This window comes from Malurus melanocephalus, unplaced genomic scaffold (assembly GCF_030028575.1).
Source record: "Malurus melanocephalus ecotype Western Australia unplaced genomic scaffold, MMel_1.1 scaffold_78, whole genome shotgun sequence".
In the NCBI taxonomy this organism is placed as follows: Eukaryota; Metazoa; Chordata; class Aves; order Passeriformes; family Maluridae; genus Malurus; species Malurus melanocephalus.
Window position 1 is genome coordinate 1,393,486 of NW_026623310.1, and position 20,053 is coordinate 1,413,538.

Genomic DNA, 20,053 nt, shown 5'->3' on the forward strand with positions numbered 1-20,053 from the left:
ATAGAAGAGGGATTTTAATTAAGGGGGCTTATTCCATACCTAAACTCTTTTATTTATGGAAATGCTAATGTGAAATCCTCCACATAAAATAAGAAATCATTTATCTGCTTTCAAAATGACGTGCATGCAAACTTTACCAGTTAGTCAAAACAGATGAAATAGCAACTTTCCTGTACTATGATTTTTTTTTCCTAATTTTTGATGAATAGTAGATGAAAGTTTCCTCTAAAGATTCCTCAAGTCAATGGGTTGACCTTCTGTGGTGCTGCACAGGTCAGTRCATGAGTTCAGGGTCTCTCCAAGGCATAGCAATGGGAATTCACCAGTTACATAATAAGCATTTTGGGGTTTGGTACTGACTTCTTGTTCCTATAACATGGCAACACCACCTTGACAATTCTTTCCAAGGTGTTATGCTTTCCCTGGATTTCACAACAGTCCTACCTACATTCAGATTATTTCAGAAAATGGGGACCATTGGAGACAACAGCAGCATAAGCTACACTCAGCCTTTAAACCATGCTAAGTCTCACTATTAATTTCTGCTACCATATTCAACTTGAGAGACCCTCTGGCAGGCTTCAAATGAAGGACAGCAGTGCCATGCAGTGTAGAGATGGATAAAAAACTATTAGTGGCAAACTGAACTAGCTTAGCATTGCTTATACCAACAAAAGGTTGTTTTGTGTAGTGTATTTTTATATTCTGGTCAACTTTATGTCTTAAATGTCAAGATTTTCACTAATTTTCTTCTTTCTTGTAAGACATAAACAGTAAAAGTTAYAAGAATTTTTTTTTATTGAAAAACTTTTTTTTTAACTTCTGGTAACTTTCTGCAAGTGGAAAATTCCTGCAGCTGATAGATATTTGGTGGTTGTAAGAGATTTTTGAAGAGAAAATTCCAATTCATAAAAGCATTTTCCATACATGTTAAAGGAAGAAGTCTCCAGTTATGGGGTAGAATTARTTGTCCCACAATATCTACATTGTGGGGAACACAGAGCCCCGCATCCCAGTTTTGTGCTTGAACCTGATTCAGGAGAGACAAAGAGCTGGTCCCCAAGGYTTGAGAGTCAAACTAACAAATCAGTTCTGTCCTCTCCCCTTGTAAAATCTGCAGATTGAATGACTGAGTGGATTGAGGCAAGACTGATTTTTGGCTTTCTTTTTGACTAAGTGAGATCTTGGTTCACATGGGTGGATATTTGTACTTCTCTAGGTGATGGAGAAAGAGCGAGGTGTTCACCTCTAAATAAAAAAAAAGTAGACATGTATGACAAGCACGGGATACAGGAGCACATCCACAACTTTTCTCTTCATTCTCACATTATTGACCCTACCACTCAGCTTTCCTAGACAGCATTTCCTCTCGGGCAGCKCTCAAAATGCTAATAATGCTCCTTTTGCATCCTTACAGAAATTCTCATTGGGTTGGAAGACCATCCCTTGCCAGTTCCTGTGTGTAATTTCATAATTATTTTATTCGATGTAATGAACYAGTGCCAGGCAGCACAGAGGGAGTCTGGAGAAAGCTCAGCACAGTGAAAGAATTCAAATAAAAGTCTGTAACAGTGGATGTGCCAAGACTGGATGGATAGTGAGGACGCCCGTGTATACAACAGTCTCTTAACGTCCACTGGATATGGGGCRCAGCAACTTCAGCCCCGGCAACACAGAAAGGACACGGCGAAGGTTGCTGAAGCAGTTTCTGAGACAGCGGCCCCTGCACACGGTGTCCCAGCGCGGATGACAGGCTTTCCCCGCGGGCCGGGCGCGCCGGAGCGGAGCGGAGCGGGCGAGGCGGGCGGTGCCTCCCCCGGCGCGGGGCGGGGAGGTCCGGCCGGCCGGGCCGGCGGAGCGGGAGCCGCTCTCGCTGTCGCCGCTCTCGCTGTCGCCGCTCTCGCTGTCGCACACGACACAGGCGGCGGAGGCGGCAGCGCTGCTCGCAGCGGGCGGCAGGGCAGGCGCGGAGCCCCTCGCCGCCGCCATGGAGAAGCAGCCCGGCGGCGAGGACGAGTGCGTGGACTCGGGAGCGGAGACGGGCGGGTGAGTGCCAGGCGCTTTCCCGGGCCGGAGCGCGGCTCCCGCCCGGCCCCGGGCTGCACTTGTTGCCGGCGGCAGCCGCTGAGCGCGTCCCGGCAGCGGCGGGGCTGGGCTGGGCTGGGCTGGGCTGGGGCGGCCGGTTCGTGTCCCGGGCAGAGCTTCCCTCCCACGGCGGGGGCCGGCGCCCTGGCAGCATCCCGCTCAACGCCGGGTCTCCTTGYCTTGCCTTGCCTTTCCTCCTGCTGTCCTAGGGCTCGCTGCTGTGTGACCCCCCGCGAGGCGGGAGGCATCATCCTGCTCCGACTGCCCCGGATAGTTCGCGTTTCCCTTCGRTGGAGCAGGGGAAAGGTCCCCACCGTCCTCCTGCTACGCACGGGGAGGAAGACGCGCAGGGATCGTGGCTGTGGGCTTTGAGTTTGAACTCYAAAGCAATTATGGGGCCCGCGCTCAGCTTCGTGGGCTGTAGAGGCGCTACTCAGGACTTGGTGCCTCACCACCTCTGTATCCCTGGGATGGTGCGGCTGAGGATAGCCTGGAAGCATGTCCGGCTAGGACCTGTCCTCTCTTTTTGGCAGTGACACCCAGACAGCATCAGACACAGAGAGTTGACTCCTTAGAAGGACCATTAAGAGCCATCTACAGAAGCGAGGTAGATCTGTAGACGTGGGTTGTTGTCATGATGCTCATCGTGCTAGCCTGTGAACTGCTATAAACTTTGCTGATAGTGTCATATCAGAATCAAGGAGAAAGACCTTTTTTCCCAACTTCATGATCCTGCTGCCAGAGGATCTATGCTTATGCTATGTTTATTAGTTGGATTGACTACTCCTAAGTTAATGGGGCTGCAAGGATGATCCATGGAATATCCCATTCAGCTCATACCATCAGCTCATTCTGTGGGAGAGAAAGGGAAGTACTTTCCAGCCCATCCTACATGCTGCTGCCATGGCATCTTGTCAGGAATRGCAGTGAGCCTTTGCTCCTTCTCTGGCTCCAGAAAGGCAAAAGGACATTGCATGCTCCTGTTAAGGCTCTTCTTTCCTGAGTCTTCCTTCTCCCTCCTTGTTCCTCCAGCTGTTTTCTCCAAGCTCCTTGCCTGGTATATCTCCTTTGGCCTCTAGTCTGACCCTTGCAGAACTGTAAAGCTAATCCTTTGCACAGTGGCATCAGGGGCACAACATCAAAACTATAGTAGCAGTATTACAATAGTATTAGCAGTAGTAGTAGTAKCAGTATTACAATAAAAGGTGAAAATGGCATATGGTAGTCCTTTTCATACACCCAGCTGTTAATTCAAATAATTTTTTAATCTTTTCTGTAATCTGAGAAGTTAAGGGTTTATCCCATCATCTTGTGTTGTGGGCACATCTAATGGTGAAAGCTTTAAAATATTTTATGTGACATGAGTTCMAAGGAAAAAACACAGGCCTCTTTTCCAGATATAAGTTAGTCCCCATAAGAGAACATGGCTATAAGGAAGAAAAAGTAATCAGTGAACTCATGGCTGGTTCAAAGCTCAAAAACCCCTTGATTGGTCAAGTCACTCTTAATTTGCTGTGTTTATCTAGAATGGGAAAACCTGGGTTTCCTTGGGACAGGCACTTGGAAGGATTTGACCCAGCTGATGACATTAGCCTTTAGACCTCAGTGACCAGCATGACAGCTGCCTGTGTCTGGTGTTGATGAGGTGTTACAGCTGATGATTTTATGAAGCATCTTTGTCCCATGTGCGACACCAGAAAGTATAGGTTGGTGGAAGAGTTTGTCTGAGGAATTTGAACAATGACATATGGGGATTAATACCAGCAGTACTTTGCAGTGACGTTTATTTCGAAAAGTAATGGGTCTCTGCATTTCAGTTATTATTTTTAGTTTTGTTTAGCAGCTATTTAATTCTGATAAACATGTTGCGTATGTCTCACAATGTTTATATCTCAGCTTTCTCACCAAACCAACTGTTCACAGCACTTGCTTTTCCCTCTTACCAGAAGATCTGCTATTTGCTTTGTCTCAGTCCCATCACAGCTATTGCTAAATTGAACTGTATTAATTTTTTCTCCAATTACTCCACAGTTTAAAAAAAAATTAAATATTTTGAGCTTCAGCTATCCTCCACTGAAAGAATAAGGAGGTACAACTGTCAGAATAATTCAGTAACAGTTTTGCATGGAGGGGTCCCTTTCTGTCACTCAGGGAACAATAGTGGATAGTGACTGTAGTAAATCCAGGCACTGCACGCCCTTGTCATCTCGATGATTGCACATAATGATGTGTGAGCTCTTACACCGAGCCCGGGCTGCTGAAGCTGCTTAGAGCAGCTAACAAATTGAACACATCAAGTACTCCACAGGGCATATGTTGCTTAAGGTTTTGTTGTGGCTGCCAGCTACAAAAGCAGGCAAAACTCTGTGCTAAAGGCAAGATCAATTACAATTCAAAGCCTTAATTTTCCTAATCCTTTGGAAAATATGTTCCTCTTACTGCATTAGCCTTGATAAACAGGGTTGGCAAAGAGTCTGCTGAACAAAAATCGCGTATTTCAAGTTCCTGAATCCAATAAGAATGGATTGAGCTGGTGTTGACAAGTACCTAAATAAAGGGTGTCGAACATATAAGCCAATTAGTTTATATTGGCTGTTTATTAATGAGATTTGAAGTAGTTTGACCATTCTTGATCTGAGAGACTTTGCCTATACAAGTYTTATCTTCTCAGGAAACATATTTTGTGAGTTTTTTGTATAAAAACCTTATTTCATCTGCTACTGAAAACTTCTAGCCCAGAAGTATGGGACAGAGAACTTTCTCCGGTAATAGTCTTAGTAGTGGATTTGTACTATAAAACCTGATATTTTAGGAAGAATAAAGTAGTTATTAGAAAGCAAACAGAGAGAATAAACAAGTGGAAGCAAGTTTGAAGGGAAGAGAAATGTAGAAGTTTACAGAACAGTAGTTTAATGGTAAAGAAAAAAAACAAGAAAAACAATATTAAATTACTTAGAATGAATGGTAGAAATATGAATTTTAAAGTTTTCTTTATTTTTCAAGCCCCGCAATTGCTGTTATTTCATTGTCTTTGAATAGCAGACAAACTAAGTCAATTTTAGACATTGTTAGGCATGCCTGACTTTGAGGCAATGAGACCCATTGGGTACCACTGGTATCAAGCACAAAGCATCAGCTGAACTCACTGCATTCAGGACCGGTATCCCAAATGAATGTGGAAAAACAGGTAGTTTCTCAGTCCTGAAGTCCTTAATTTTTCATTCTTGAGCWTTTCTTTGGTCATGTTATTAGAGTAATTCTCAAGGGATACTCTCTCCTGTTTTTCAAGCATATGTGCATTAACTGAGCATTGCACTGTAGTGAGATAGCTGGTATTAATGAAGATTTCATTCCCAGCAGAAGATTCCTCTTTCACTTAAGCAGCTGTAAGAGCCCATTTCTTCAAATGTTCAAGCCTTAATCATTTGCTTACTGATAGTCTCAAAATTTTCCTAAACACTTAGGKTTTTTCCTCACTTTAAATAATTTAAAGTTTTGACAAGTTATAACTTTTAATTTATTTGAATTGGCAACTTACCCACTTGTATTTCAAATAAATTATCAATCTTTTTAGAGGAAGTGGGGAGACATTACTGAAGTACCAGGTGGGGAGAGTTTCTGTATAATAAGCTTAAGTTAAAAATGTAAATATTGATGATGCAAACTGAATTAAGTAGTAGTTAATTGTTGACTATTTGATGAATTTCATAAAGGAAGGTTATACTATTTTTTTTGGTAGTAGGCAACTGTGAAGAAACAGTTTAAAAAAAATACAGAGAAATCCATTGCAAAACAGAGAAATTAGATGTTTGAGGTTTATGACACTGCACCATGCAGCAGCTRTTTGTAGCATATATTTAGCAAAATCCATTGCTGTTTGGTTAATTTTCATGGTGCTCATTCCCTCCTTTACATTTTCTCCCGTCTCTCATTCCTCAAATTAATTTTGCAGAGATTATGTTCATTTTTGACTGTGCTATACTTGTTTGTTGCTTTTCATTATGGCTCTCCTTGCTGCATGTGTGATCCTGGCCAAATCACAAATTATTTGATCCTCTCTTAGCTTATCTCTTAAGCAAATCAAAAAAACTTTATTTGTTGCAGTTCTGTGAGGTTCTAAAGCAGAAAATACGCTTGTTAATAGAAAATAAGGCAGCCTATATATATATATATGTCTATATATATATATATATATATATAAATGTCTATATATATAAAGTTATACCCCATTTAAAGGTAAAATATTAAGAACCCTGTAACCCATGTGTGTCCTCAGAATGAGTCACTAAATTATCAAATAAATAGTTGAATAGTTTATTGGGGTGAGAGGTTGCTTTCACATCTCATGTTTCTGGCTTTAAGGGATTCAACATTTATGGCTTTGCATGGCAGTCCTTCAGAATGATATGTCAGTCTCTTGTCACATATTTCATCCATCTATGAGAAACTCTTGGGAGAACAAACCAGTGATGTTGAAAGCTATTTTAAGGACTATTTTTACCCTGGGGCTTCATTTGTTTTGGTTTGTTGKGGGCTTTTTTGCTGACACTTTCACTTCCTATAAAGTGACTTATCAATCCAGATATGTCACAGTACAAGTTGTCTCTGATTTGACATTTGAATAACATGAAGTTGAGTTGTTTGTCACAAACTGGGGTTGAGGCACCATTTCTAACCAGATTTACTCAGTGAAGCGAAGCTGTTTGGTCGAACCTCAGGACAGACAGACCTGCGAGTGCCAGGCACTGGAGTTAGGCACAGAAAGCAGGTTGAGACTTTAAATCACATTCTGAAGAACCATGGACTCTGTGCTGATACTCATAATTTTTAGGTCCCAGCAAGCACTGAGGCTCACCTCAGCTAAGTGTAGCTGTGTGAAGGTTTGGTGTTTGGTATAAATTAGGCTTCTTATGTTGTTAAGACAATGAGGATCTCAGGAGGAAAAGTCAGCCCCTGGCCTTGGATGGGTAGATACATTTCACCTGATGAGTCCCTTCTGGGGGTTCTCTGTGCAGCCAGGTCTGTTCACTAAAACACAGGGCAGTCCTGCCTCACCAGGTGCTTTCTRGAAGATTACAAGCAACTTTCATCCTTATGCCTTGGTGATGTCTCTCTCATGGGATCTCAAATATTGCTATAAAATAAGCTACRGAGTGTAGTGGTTAGAGCTGCATAATGGGAACCATCCTCTGACTTTGCCACTCTACCAGAAATCCAGAGCAAGGCATTTTGACAGGTTGCTCCAAGTAATTCCATTTCAGTCATCTTGATTGCACAAGTAGTAGCACGATGAGGGTAACAGATTTGTGCTGGACTGGCATTAGTGAAGCAGACTGTAATCTAACCTGCAGGAATTTGGTGAGACGAAACTCAAGACAGAGCTATAAAGCCAAATCTTCTAACTCATGCATGTGGTTTTAACAGCTGTAAAATACTCCCATGTGCCCTGTGGAGCACTTTCTGAGGAGGGGAAGGCAAAGAAGCTGTTAAATACAGTTCTTAATATGAACCAGTGAAATCTGCCTCAACACTAAGTAGAGAAGGCATGGGAAACGTGAACCCAGCAGGTGCCATTCCATCAATCCTCAGCAAGCGAAGGAAGAGAGCAGAAGAGATTGTGAACTTTCCACTATTTCATTTTGGGGGCTCTGACTATTTCGTTAAGGAGCCCTGGCGGTGGAGACCATGGGCACACTGGAGTGTAGTGTCATGTTGGAATTACTCGAGATGTGTTTGTTTCATACAGCAGGCTGCCTTGGAAATGCTGCACAGCCCAGAAGCYGTGGTCCCAGCCATGCCAGGCCAGTAAACAGCACAGAAAGGTGTCCCTGAACATGGGATTGAGTGTCCATAGTGTTGAATACTTAAAATGGTTTGGTGGCATCAGTTTGAATGGGGCAATCTAGCTCTAACACCTCTTTCCTGGGTATGTTTCGCCATGGGCTAGGGACTTGTTTTGAACATTACCGTGGTTCAGGGATCCTTCCCAGCAGACCACTTGCCAGTATATCTTGGATGGCGAGAGGTTTTGCTGGTACAGGTGCAGACTGATGGCACTTGGTCTGGGTCTCAGGCCCTTGGGGGTGTTTGTTTGTGGCTGCAGCTGTCAGTGCTGTAGCTGTGATGCTATTGTGGTACAGTGCCACAGCTGATCACTGAGCAAAGGAGCTCAAGCACAAAGCCATGCTGGAGTAGCCACACTGCTTGTGTGAGCCAGGGCTGTAAAATTGCTATGTTCTCATCCAAAGGAACAGGCTTGGAGTGTTTCTGTGTACCACGCTCAGCAACTGCAAGTYGCACTAGAGGTACTTACTGGTATTCCGTGGAATGCTTCCCTCTCTTGGATATTTTGAGGCTCTGTATCAGCAATGAGCGGTACACACAGATCTCAGAGGATTGCTCAGTATCTTTGGTGCTCCTGATGCTCTTACCATCTCTGACAATGCACAAGTCTGATCCTTCAATGGCAGTAATGGGAATTGAAGTCCCATCTTTATCTCAAGCTTCTACATTCCTATTTTGATGTCTCTTGATGTCTTCACAGTGCCTCTTTTCTGGTGGGCTTACCATTGAGCACATATTCTTTGCAGACTGATGTGTCTTTTGACTGAGCTATAAGCCTTCCTTTTCAGTACCTCACACTGTTTCAATAACCTTTTTGATACTTTTTTTTCTCATTATACATTTTCTCATATTTTTTCTCATTTCTCATTATTTTTTTCTCATTACTATATAACAGCCTATAAAGGGAACAATCAATGTGTTCAGTCCTGTCCTGAATGTTTTTTTTCCCTTTTATCTATAATCTAACATCTATCAGAGGAAATAGCTTGCTGCAAGACCATTAATAGGCCTGGAACCTCTGTGCCCGGTATGGTCCCAGGTGTCACCATTAAAGCCCAAGAGTGCTTTACTCTTGTGTTACCCTAATGGGAAAATCCTCTTCCAAGAGAATTGGTAGAAATCAATACTCAGGATGTTTAAAACAGGAATGAAAAGAACAGAAAGGAACATGGATACTTGATSTCCAGAGAGCCTATATGCCCCAGGAGATATTTATTTCAGTACTTGATTTTTCTGATGCATGATTTTGTCAAAGGGCATGTAGTGTGTGCTAGTAAAAAGCTAAAAAGCTTAAAAGACTTACACTAACATCAGAATTTAGTGTCCTAAATAGCTGACTGTAAGGAAAAAAAARTTATAAGCCACTTACCAATGCATGCCATGAATCTGAATGGTTCCTTCTAATAGTTTGAGAATATTAAGGATTTTACTAGCACTGTTATTTTTGTTCTCAAGGATGAGATTCAAGATAAAGAAAGGAGCTGGAGGGAGGGCAAAAGTTGGTTCAGGTTGTCCTTGAGAGCACAAAGAGACTCGTATTCATCCCATTTGGTTTTAGACACAGGGTCTAGGGTTCTAGATTAGAARTGTGATTTCTGTAGGCTTCTTGTCTACACAACAGCTAAGGAGAGATACTTCAGAGCTCTTATTTTATTGACAATAGAGGGAGCTTAGGGAGGGTACAGCTCTCATTTCTGTATCTGAGGTTGACATAAACGTTTGAGCTTAATTACCCATTTTTAATTATATGTATGYCAGTTATGAAACAAACATGAATTAAATATTAGCTCGAACCATATTAGAACTACAAAAAAAAACCACCCTGAAATGCAATTCTAAAGCCTATTAAAATGTGTCTGTGCAATTAGTTTCCAAGTACACTGTTGTCTCCTCCTCTCTCAMTCCCCATCTTTTCATTTTTCCTCTTGTCTCATTTGTCAAGTCCAGCATGTACATAGACTGCTACTCCCTCAGTTCCGGACTCATTAATTCTTCGTGTCCCATAATGTSCCTGCAGCACTTTCGGATAATAAAATAACAGTGTGAAGTAATAGAATGCTGTTCCAACTTGCAGTAAGCAAAAGGCACAATGTTGTCTTGCTTCCATCCRAAATACAAGCAGTGCAGATTCATTTTGAATTAGCTGCCAACTGCTGAACACAGATACATTGAAGGACAGCCCCAGGCTGTTTTCAAACAGAAGCAGAGACTAAATGAATCCTTGTTTGGGATGCTCAGAGGCAGCTGGATGTATATTGCTTGCCTCTAGGCTTATGAAGAGTGACATGTTACAGTTTTCACACCCTTTCAAATAGACATGGTGCCAAGTGACACTGATGTGACTTGCTKCTGAAAATACTTTGCAGTTTTATGGTCTGCACAGCACCTTAGCCAGCACCTGGCATCACCTCCCCTGGGTTCCTGCCCAGAGCCAGATCAGTGATGTGGACATTGCCCAGCAGAAGGAACAAGAAAGTCTCCTTCTCTGCTCATGTTGATGTGCAGGTGTTAGAGGGACACATTGCTTGTYGGTAGAATTGCCTTGTTAGATTTTAGGGCTTGACAGCTTCAGTGGTCTCAGACCAAGRGGGAGGTTAGCAAAGCCTGGGGAGAGGGATGAGCTGCTGATAGTGAGCACAAAGAATGAAGAATTTACAGGCCACAAGGACATTTGGCAGAACACACAAGATAAGGAAGAAATTAACAAAGCCAACTAATTTCAGCAGCTGTGAAGAAATTGTCTCTAACTGGGTAGAAAGCAATTTCATCAGAGGGAGATCGTGAAAATTGCCTCACAGCCCACTGTCTCAAGAAACCCACTGACTCCAGAGACAGACTGAACATTAGCATTAGAAGTGAGAGAATCTTTCAGCCAATCAAAGGTAGAATACTGATCAATRAGAGAACTACATGATTTGTAGCCAGTGAGCCCTGATTTCTTTGCTTGCTGAAATATATGAGTGCTGTAGAGCTTCGCTGATTGGGGCACCAGCAGGTTGTGGGCCACAGCAGCTCCCTGCTTTGTGCAAACTAGATGAAAGGAATGGGAATACTTGGTCTTGGTGTGAAAACTGGTGCTGCATCCTGGGCATTGAGCCCACATTTGGGACAACAGTGTCACTACTGCCTCTGGACTTCCCAGCTACATAAGGATCATGGGGGCGATTGGATGAGRGAAAGCACTTGATTCATGGAGAAGATTCTGGGGTGACTGAGAGTGGCTGCTAATGACCTAAACCTGTGGTCTCTGCCAGTTGGGACAAAGATGTTTCCTTGCTCCTTGGCCTTATSAAAGTGGCTGGGGCTACGTGATTACCTAAGGAGAGCAAGTGAGGGAGAGCTGCAACCCCCATCAGCAACTGTTTCTCCAGCAATGCCCAGATCCTTTTCAAAAATTGTGATAACCTCATGGTATTTGATGCCATTGGTGGATCTTTCTTCATGAGTTTTGTGAAAGATTCAGATTGTGTCATCTATGACTGGTCCAGTGGGATTGGCAAGAAGAGTTGGGGGTAGTTTCTCATGATCTTCTCACCTAAACCAGTGGCTTTGGCACCTGATATGCAGAGTACTGAGTGCAAAGCATGGTGCTGTGAAATACGGAGATGACTGTGCTTGTTTTGTTTCCTCTGCAGAGATATGTCCATATCAAAGTCAAAAGCAGATACTGTAGATATGTGGAAATGATGTCCTTTATTCCCTTGGATGTTTGAGAGCCTAGAGTATGAGGTATCCTGAGAATATGCTTAGGTGGGATCTACTTCCACACACATCTCTTGGGAGTCAAGGCTCATGTGGTTTCTTTAAAGCAATGTTGCAAACTTGCTGCAATTCTTATATGAAACAAGCATATGGGCTTGATTCCAAGAACTTTGTCAGGCTCCCCGAGCACTTTGCCTGTTGGGGTCTGGTTTTGGGGATGCAGCAAATGGGAGGGTAGAGGCTGTGTGAATGTGAATTCCAAACSCAAATGCTCAAAAGTCATAAGGTTGGGCCTCAACTGAGGAACTGAGTTTTTTTCCCCCTTAAATAATGTCATATTTGTTTTACCTTATTATTTCTGAATCTTCAGGACATAAATGGTTTATGTTTTAATCAGCTCMGAATTTGGTTTTCAGGAGTTTGGGGTTATATGCAGCTGAAAAATTAATTGCACTGTTGCTCAAAGTACTTAACTGCTCTGACTTTCTCACAGATAATCCAGTATGCACTGAACTAGGACCAATGGCTGTATAGTTTTATTGAGATGTCTTCAAGAAGAAAATTGTCTACTAAAGCAAAAAGCTTTGTCATCTKAATGTTTATATTTTGACATTCTTGTTTTTTTAACTTCACCACCAGTTGTGGCCATAGAACTGTAAAAATTCTGCTCCTCAAATAGAGTTCTCTTAAAAAGAACTCAAAGAAAAATCTGTAAAGCAACATTTAGAGGACATAAAGTGAGGAAGGAGAGGAGCTGAGGAAGGAGAGGAGCTGAGTCAAAGCCTAGTTGACCTCTACTCCTAACCTGTGTCAGAAGCAGACTGTTCAGTCCTTGTGGAGAGCCTTTAATTTTTATACCTGGAGTTACGTAGCATCAATAACCCCTAGACAAAACCATAGTTGCTTTACTCATTCTAGTTACATATTTTCAAAATTCATGTGAGATGCCAGTTTTTCTGAAGCAATGTTCAAAACTTGTTCCAGTTACTATCTTAGCATAAAAAGTATGAAATGGGCATTAAACTATTCAAGAAGCAATGTGTGTTAGTTTAGGTGACTTTTTCATTATATCTTTTGGATTAAATGCATTCTAATTAAAATCTTTGTCTTGCAGGTCTGAGTACAGCCGTATGTCCTCTACCAGCAGTGAGTATAACTTTGAGATTTTTTTTTTAATGAATTATTCTATTTTCTTCTTTTGTACTTGCTAATATTTATTAACGTCAATCTGGTGTTACTGACGGAGTTCACTTTGACACAGTAAAGCCTCGATTCCTTCTTTTCTTGGATCTTGTCCAGAAACAGAGTAGAAAATGAAACTGAATATTTATGGCAGAAATACAAACCATGTGTGAAGTCCTAAATATTGGAGCTCACAAGGATGCAAGGCAAAATGAGAACAAAATCTATAGACACTCTGTGAGCCAGTGTGAATGGGCCCTCAGGCCAAAGGACTTTGCAGTGATGAATGTCATTAGAACTGGGAAATGCAGGAATGATTGAATGTTTATTGTAAGCTGATGCTCACAAAGCACTTCACAGCAACTTTAGTGAAGATTTTATTTATTTCAGAGAAGATAGATGCTCTAGTAAATGCCAAAGTCCTTCTAGATATTTACAATGCCAGTTGATTTTCAGGTTTTCGAACTGATAAAAGACAAATTCCAGCATCTGGATTATTTTTTTTTATTTTTCACCAATGCAAAATAATTGTTTTTAAGCGAAAAGGAACACCTTTCACTCCCACCACTTCCTTGGTTGTAGAACACATTGCATCTGCAGCACTTTGAAATGCAGTAATGCTTATTCATGCATGGCTGCTACTATCCTTCCTTGTCCAAGCGCAAAGTGATGTCTGTCTCCCTGATTCATACGTAGACATGAGTCATATTTGTGCCAATCAAGAAGATCAAAGATTCCTAAATGGCAAGTTATGTTTTGTAGTCTGTATCTTTAAGCACCATGAAAATCTGAGGGAAAGAACGCTGTCAGTTTTTTCTCCTTCACATATTCTGGCTAAAGTGAGGAGAAGGTTGTTTTCTATCTCCCATGGTCTTCGCTGAAGGGCTTTTATTGATTTCAACAGGAGCTGGATGAGAGAGCATTGGTAATGTCTGAYTCCCGCACTGATGTGACTAGCAAGAAACTCACTGTCTTTCCTCCATCTGCTCAGGGTGTGTGTGTGTCTGAGAAAGACAGAATTTAGTGCAGCTTTTTCCTAAATTCTGTTTTTTAAATAGATTTCTGGATTCTCACTGTCAGGCATAATTTTTGAAATGATTGGGAGGCAAAATCCAGGCAATCGGCTTCTGTGTGACAGCAAAAGCGTATTGGATTTGCCTGGTTACACCAGATGTGTGACATACCACCCTCTCAGCTCCCAATTTTAGATTATGGTTTGGGGGAATATGCTGCCAACTGCCTCCACTTTTTGTATGGTGACTCATTSGCTTATTGGAGGCAGATTAATTCAAAAGACAAGGTGCAAGTATTTCTCATTCAAAAATTTGGTTTGAACCCCTTAAAAACTTTGCATGATTACTGCATATTTTACAAATAAAGTTATCAAATAACATTTGTAAGTCTTGTTTTTTATTAAATGAGCTGTATCTAAGGGGAATCAAATTTTGTCATGTGGCAGCTACAATGTGTCATGTTGACTGTGGTCTTGCTGGCCACTGCTGCCCAGTGTATGTGGGGATTGCTGTTGTGTTTCAACACCAGTAATTTGTCAGTACAAGGAGGTGTTATCATTCCAGCAAAGACACACAATTTCAGGAGACAGAACAGTCTCCTCCTTTCTCTTTTCTGCTTCCAAGGCAAGTTATAGTGATACAGCTTCACAAGTAGCAGTATTTAACTTTGCCTTTTGAGGGGTTTGTGCAGTTGGTTTGGTCAGACAGTGCAATAGTAACAGAAACGGTTACATAAAAGAATTTTGGGAAAACAGAAATACTTTCATGTCAAAGACTGGTAGTCAGCAGTTACTAATGAATTTGAAAAAAATAATTTTGATGAAAAGAGATTCAAAAAATGGGGGTTTGGGCCTTCAMATTTCTTTGGGGAAAAGATTCAAGAAGTGGTATAATTCACAGTACAGAAAGGAGTGTAGTCAATGGTGCTGTAAGGCTGTAGGTTAGCATGAAGTGAGCTGTTAATTAAGAATGAATCTCCATTACCTACAGCTGCTTTACCTGAAGCTCCTGTTCTAGTGAACTGTAGTCTATCTACACCAGAAGGATTACAGGTTAATTTGGTTTTCAAGGGGTCCTATTTGGTGGTAACAGTGAGGCTCCAATTTCAGTGTTTAACAAATGAGTAATCTTTCCAATTTCTTGTTGAACTCCACTGGACAATGGTTTTCCACAGACATGCCAAGTAAAAGTTAAGAAAGACTTAGCAGGTGAATCAGCTACAGCTTCTATCACAGCAGCTGAGCAATCTGCAGGACTTTGCACCAATGCAAAGTTGTACAGGAATTCCAGACCCCGCCAGGTCAGAAGTAAAACCTCATTGGCTGCCGAATGGCAGTGCCAGGATCATTCTGTYCTTGTTTTTATTTCTAGGACTTTTTTCCCTGAGCACTGGCAGCAGCTATTGTGGTCAGCCAACTGCTTCAGCAGTTCAACGCCCTGACTGGTGGATCAGCTGGACCTTGGGTTTTTGGTAGCCTCTCACTTCTTTTCTTCTTTGCCCTTGTCTCCCAGCTTCAGATAACTAAAAATGTCTTTTACTGGCAGCATTCATCTAGCATTTGTGGTTTTGTACAGCAAGTGATTTGGAAAAGAGTACCAAAGTTTGCAGAGTGTGTCTATTTCTGCAAGAAAATGCACCAGGTGTCTRCTGTGTGGGCTGTGGCTGCTGTCAGGGTGTCAGGGTGACAAGCCCCTTTGCCTTGTCGTGTTGAGTAGAGTAAAAAGATCACACAAACCTGTCTGTTGGATGAAGCACTTGGAGGTATTACAGCTTTCAAAGGTTTAGCAATGTGATTTCAGTGTAGAGAAATGTGTTTCTTTTTTTTTTTTTAATCTGAATTCTTGTGTGTATAGTTGCTTTTTGCTTTGTTCTTCAGGAGGAAGAGTGCTTTGTTGTGTTGGGATGTTTTGCCTATTGGTGTGCTCTTCATTAATCTAGGAAATGTATTAACCTTCTTTTTCCTCATATTTTCAATTGCCTTTTCAACTACCATTAGGGATCCCTAATTCTATGTGAGAGAGGACTGTGCTAAGCACTTTATGCCCACAGAAGAGACCTTTACACAAAGTAATACTGCCAGAATATAAAGACTATAATTGGTATATGGATACAGACAGTCGGAATTACAAAGGAATAATTAATTAGTGTCCATCGGCCCAATAAGCAACAGTCTCTGTACATCATAATTTTAATTATCTTCAGATTGCTTTGAGCTATGTGTTTCAGGGATGATTTTCAACCAGGGAGGAGGAGTTTTGATGGGGGCTGCTTATTGCCTCGTCTGCTTAATCTTTGCATTGATGATAATGGCTCTTCAGAAAAACCCAAACGAGAAATGGATGTTTTGAAACAAGACTGTTGTAATTTGTAACATTTACAAAGGATGAGAAGAAATGGCCTCAAATTGCACCAGAGGAAGYTTGTATTAGATTTAGGAAACATTGCTTTACTGAAAGTGTGGTCAGGCATTGGAACAGGCTGTTCGGGGAAGTCACAATCCCTGGAACTGCATGGATGTGGCACTAAGTGGTAAACAGGGGAGTGCTGGGTTAACGATTGGATTTGATGATCTTAGAGGTATTTCCAACCTTAATGATTCTATGATTTGAAATATTCCGTACCAAGTCAGCCCTGGAGCCAATATAACTAGGTTGTCTTAGAAATAATTGTAGAAGTGAATGATTTTTTTTCTTTTCCTTATCCACTTTTARCTTGGCAATCAGGTAACTGCCGGGATACATGACTGTACTGGTCCAGCTAGGCTGATAAATGAAACACAAAAATGGTCCTGTGGGATAAGATGCAACTTCATGGAAGTGCATTTGAAAGTGTAGAACTCTCTAGCGTGGAGTAGTTCATGTTGTGCTTCTCAGTGAGGTGAAGGGCTTGTCACTCACCTGCTTTGCAGTTGGAGAGTTGGTAATTCACCCTGCCCTGCTCTCCTGCCTTTCCTTTAACAGCTAACAAACAATTGAGTCCTTCTAGGGTGTTCATATTCTTTTGTGGTAAACCTGAGACATGGGATATTAAAATTTTATTTAATATCACACACACCCATGTTCCTAGCCCATGGAATTCCACCCACTTTCTGGTTCTAGAAATTAAACACAAGAAAGTTTATTTTGGCAGACATAAAATATGTGGGTTACTGCACATGTTTCTTTTTAATAGATTTTCTGTTTGATATTCTGTTTCTATATTGGTATAAATCAGGTCTTTGAGGATTTGGTCAATGTTCAGTCAACATTTTGCCGGTGTCATCTGCATCAGGTCCCCAGGCTTGTCACCCTGTGGGAAGTCCACACCAAAGTAGGCTCCTGCCAGAGCCTGCAAACCCTTGAAGAGAGGAGCCCACACTGGAACAGGTTTGCAGGCAGGACTTGTGACCCCATGGGGGGCCCCCGCTGGAGCAGTTTGTGGAGAGCTGCAGCCCGTGGGAAGGACTCATGTTGCAGAAGTTCATGGAGGACTAACCAAATGGCAGTAGGGGAAGGTCTACTGTCCCTGAGAAGGTAGCAGCAGCAGAAACAATGTGATGAACTGACTGTAACCCCCATTTCCTGTCCCTACATGCCACTCAGGGAAGAAGGTAGACAACTGGGAGTAAACTTAAGCCCAGGAAGGAGGAAGAGGTAGGGGAAGCTTTTTAAGATTTGGTTTACTTCTCATTATGCTATTTTGATTGACTGGTAGTAAATGGAACTAGTTTCCCAAAATCAAGTCTATTTTCCTCATGACAATAATTAGTGACTGATGTCTCCCTGTCCTTTAYTCATGAATTTTTCATTAAATTTCCTCTCCCCTGCCCAACAGAGGAGGGGAGCAATAGAGTGGCTTTGGTGGGCACCTGCTGTCCAGTCAAGGTCAACTCACCATCAGATGCATTGTAACAAAAGCACAGGGAGAAATGGCTCCCTGATACTTGTGTTTCATTTCAAAATCTGTCCTCAGTGAACTGTGAAAGGTGTTGAAGACTAACCAGGAGCACGAAGAGGAGTGTGTCTGAGTTTGTCTTTGAAGAATCTGTCACAATGGTTGAATTTCATAATGTAGTTGCCTACTTTAAGTTAGATTAATTCTGACTGATTCTGACCCAGACCTTCCTGGACTGAGTATCTGCCAAGTCTATTTCTCCAAACAATGTAATTTAATGAGTGTAAGGATATAATTATATTCTTTCATTGCTATACAAAGTATGCTGTAGTGTATTGTTTCTTATTTCCATAGAGAGCTGAGATGCTTTTACAATGGCTGGCAATGAGCTGTATTAAATACAATTACAAAAACAATTTACAGCGGGCTTGCCAGCGTCATGCTGCATTTCCAGAAGGTGTTATTATAAAAGGAAGACTAATTAAAGTATGAGGAAAAATGCAAGAGGAAATTGGACTCGAATCATGTARAGTCTTAGTCTGCAGCATCTGTCAGTGTTGCAAATTCAGGTGTTTTATATAGTAGTGAAACCCGAAGTGTCAGCTCCTGCAGAAAATAAAGGTGTAGAAAATATAATACATCTTGTGCATGTTATGATGCCAGGGGTAAAATGCAATGCTGCTTGCCACTGTGGCAGGGTGAAGAAGGAAAATATCACTGTTAGGTGCCACCTAGCAGGCTTTGGCTGCACAAAACCTTTATGTAGCTGCTCGTCGTCAGGTTCCACTTTGATGCAGAACCAAATGCTTGCATACAGGATAGGAAAGTACAGCACTGATCCACTGAGAGCTGAGGTTGGAAGGCACCTCTAGAGAGGAAGTAGTCATGTGTAAGGACATSCGCAAAAGAATGTGTAACTTGAAATCAAACCTAGATTTGATTTTTGCATTCCACGYGGCATTGACCAAAAACATGGCATGGCTCTTGTAAAGATTGAAGTTCCTGTTCAAATCTATCTGGCTTGGAATAACCCCTGTATCTCTGTTTTTGTAAAATTCAGAGTTTCTGAATGATCAGAATGATCAGAGAATGATCTTTGGGATCATTCAGCAGGCAGCAGGCTGTGTGTCCTATGTCTAAATTTCTTTCTACTGGCTTAGTGCTASCTTGGGATTTCCGTATCAAGGGTGTATAAGYGTACCCTTAAAAGTTACTGGACCAGAATTGCCGAAACATTGTTTTCAGTTGTTTTGTMTATTCTTTTCTGATCACATCCCATCAGKTCTTTTTTTCTTGTCATACAGATAMAGCAGATAAAAACTGCACTCGTTATTAAAAAAGAATAATGTGTATGGATGACAATGCAAGTGKTTTTCTAACTCCTTTTTTTAAGTCCACATTGTCATRATCAAAACCATGTAACCAAATACATCCTCATTTTTAATAATCCAAGCATATTTCAGAARCATGGGAAACCTTTGCTAGACACTGAGCTATCGAGTGCCATACAGTTCCAGTAAAAAAATACAGGAAATATGTCAGAAAAAGTTAAATTGGATTATTTGGTGAWGTGGGTTAAATTTCCCCCTGTGCAAGCATTATTGCTGCTGTCCCAGAAAACCACAAGGAGCTAGGCAGCCATTTAGTGGGTGTTTTAACCCTGAGAAATGAGTTGCAGGAAAGATCTTGGCACTCTAAGTTCAGCTGGTACAGTGATGAGAATGATCTGGAAATTRTTCCTATGTCAGTCTGAATTGTTAAAGCCCAAAGAGGGAAGCTAGAAAAATAAATGTGTCCCATGGCAACTCCTGACTCAGAGGCACTTAGCTGGGGTAGAACAGGAAAAGCCATCTGAGTCACCGAGTCAAATAACAAAACACTTGYGAAGGTTGAAGCAATTAAGGCACTTTCTACTAAATGCTGCCAATGCCAACAGAGAGCTCCCTCGTTTTATGGCCGTAGTACATTATCGTGGGGTATTTTCTTTCATCTGAAMTTCTAAAAGTAAATAAATACCATTTGTTTATGCACGCTCAGTGGAAACTRGGACATTTGGTAATAGGTGTGTGCCACATTCTGGAGTGGTAGATGTCCTCTGCCTGCCTTGTTTTTGTTGATGCAACATTTGTTGATTAGTAGTTTAGGAAAAAAAAAGATGTCTGTAGTTTATTAAACATTCATGAAATGTTTACCAGGTGACTGCTGGCTGCCATCATAGGGGATGGGGCATGGACAACAAAGCAKGCTTCCTATTTTTGCTTCCCTTTTCCATCAGCTGGTAGGGGGTAGATCTAAGCCACACGCTGCTGTCAGCTGAAAGGATTGTGAGATTCAATTTTCTACTACTGCCAAG

At 41.7% G+C, this 20,053-nt stretch overlaps 1 protein-coding gene across 1 annotated transcript in view; it reads left to right on the forward strand.

Moving 5' to 3' along the window:
• Window positions 1-1,913: 1,913 nt before the first annotated feature.
• Window positions 1,914-20,053, forward strand: part of FAM124A (family with sequence similarity 124 member A) — a 41,153-nt gene continuing 23,013 nt past the window's right edge. Inside the window, exons 1-2 of the mRNA XM_057367389.1 lie at window positions 1,914-2,046; window positions 12,746-12,777. Of these exons, the coding sequence (XP_057223372.1) occupies window positions 1,988-2,046; window positions 12,746-12,777 (91 nt within the window). The 5' untranslated portion in view covers window positions 1,914-1,987. The remainder of the gene's footprint in view (window positions 2,047-12,745; window positions 12,778-20,053) is intronic.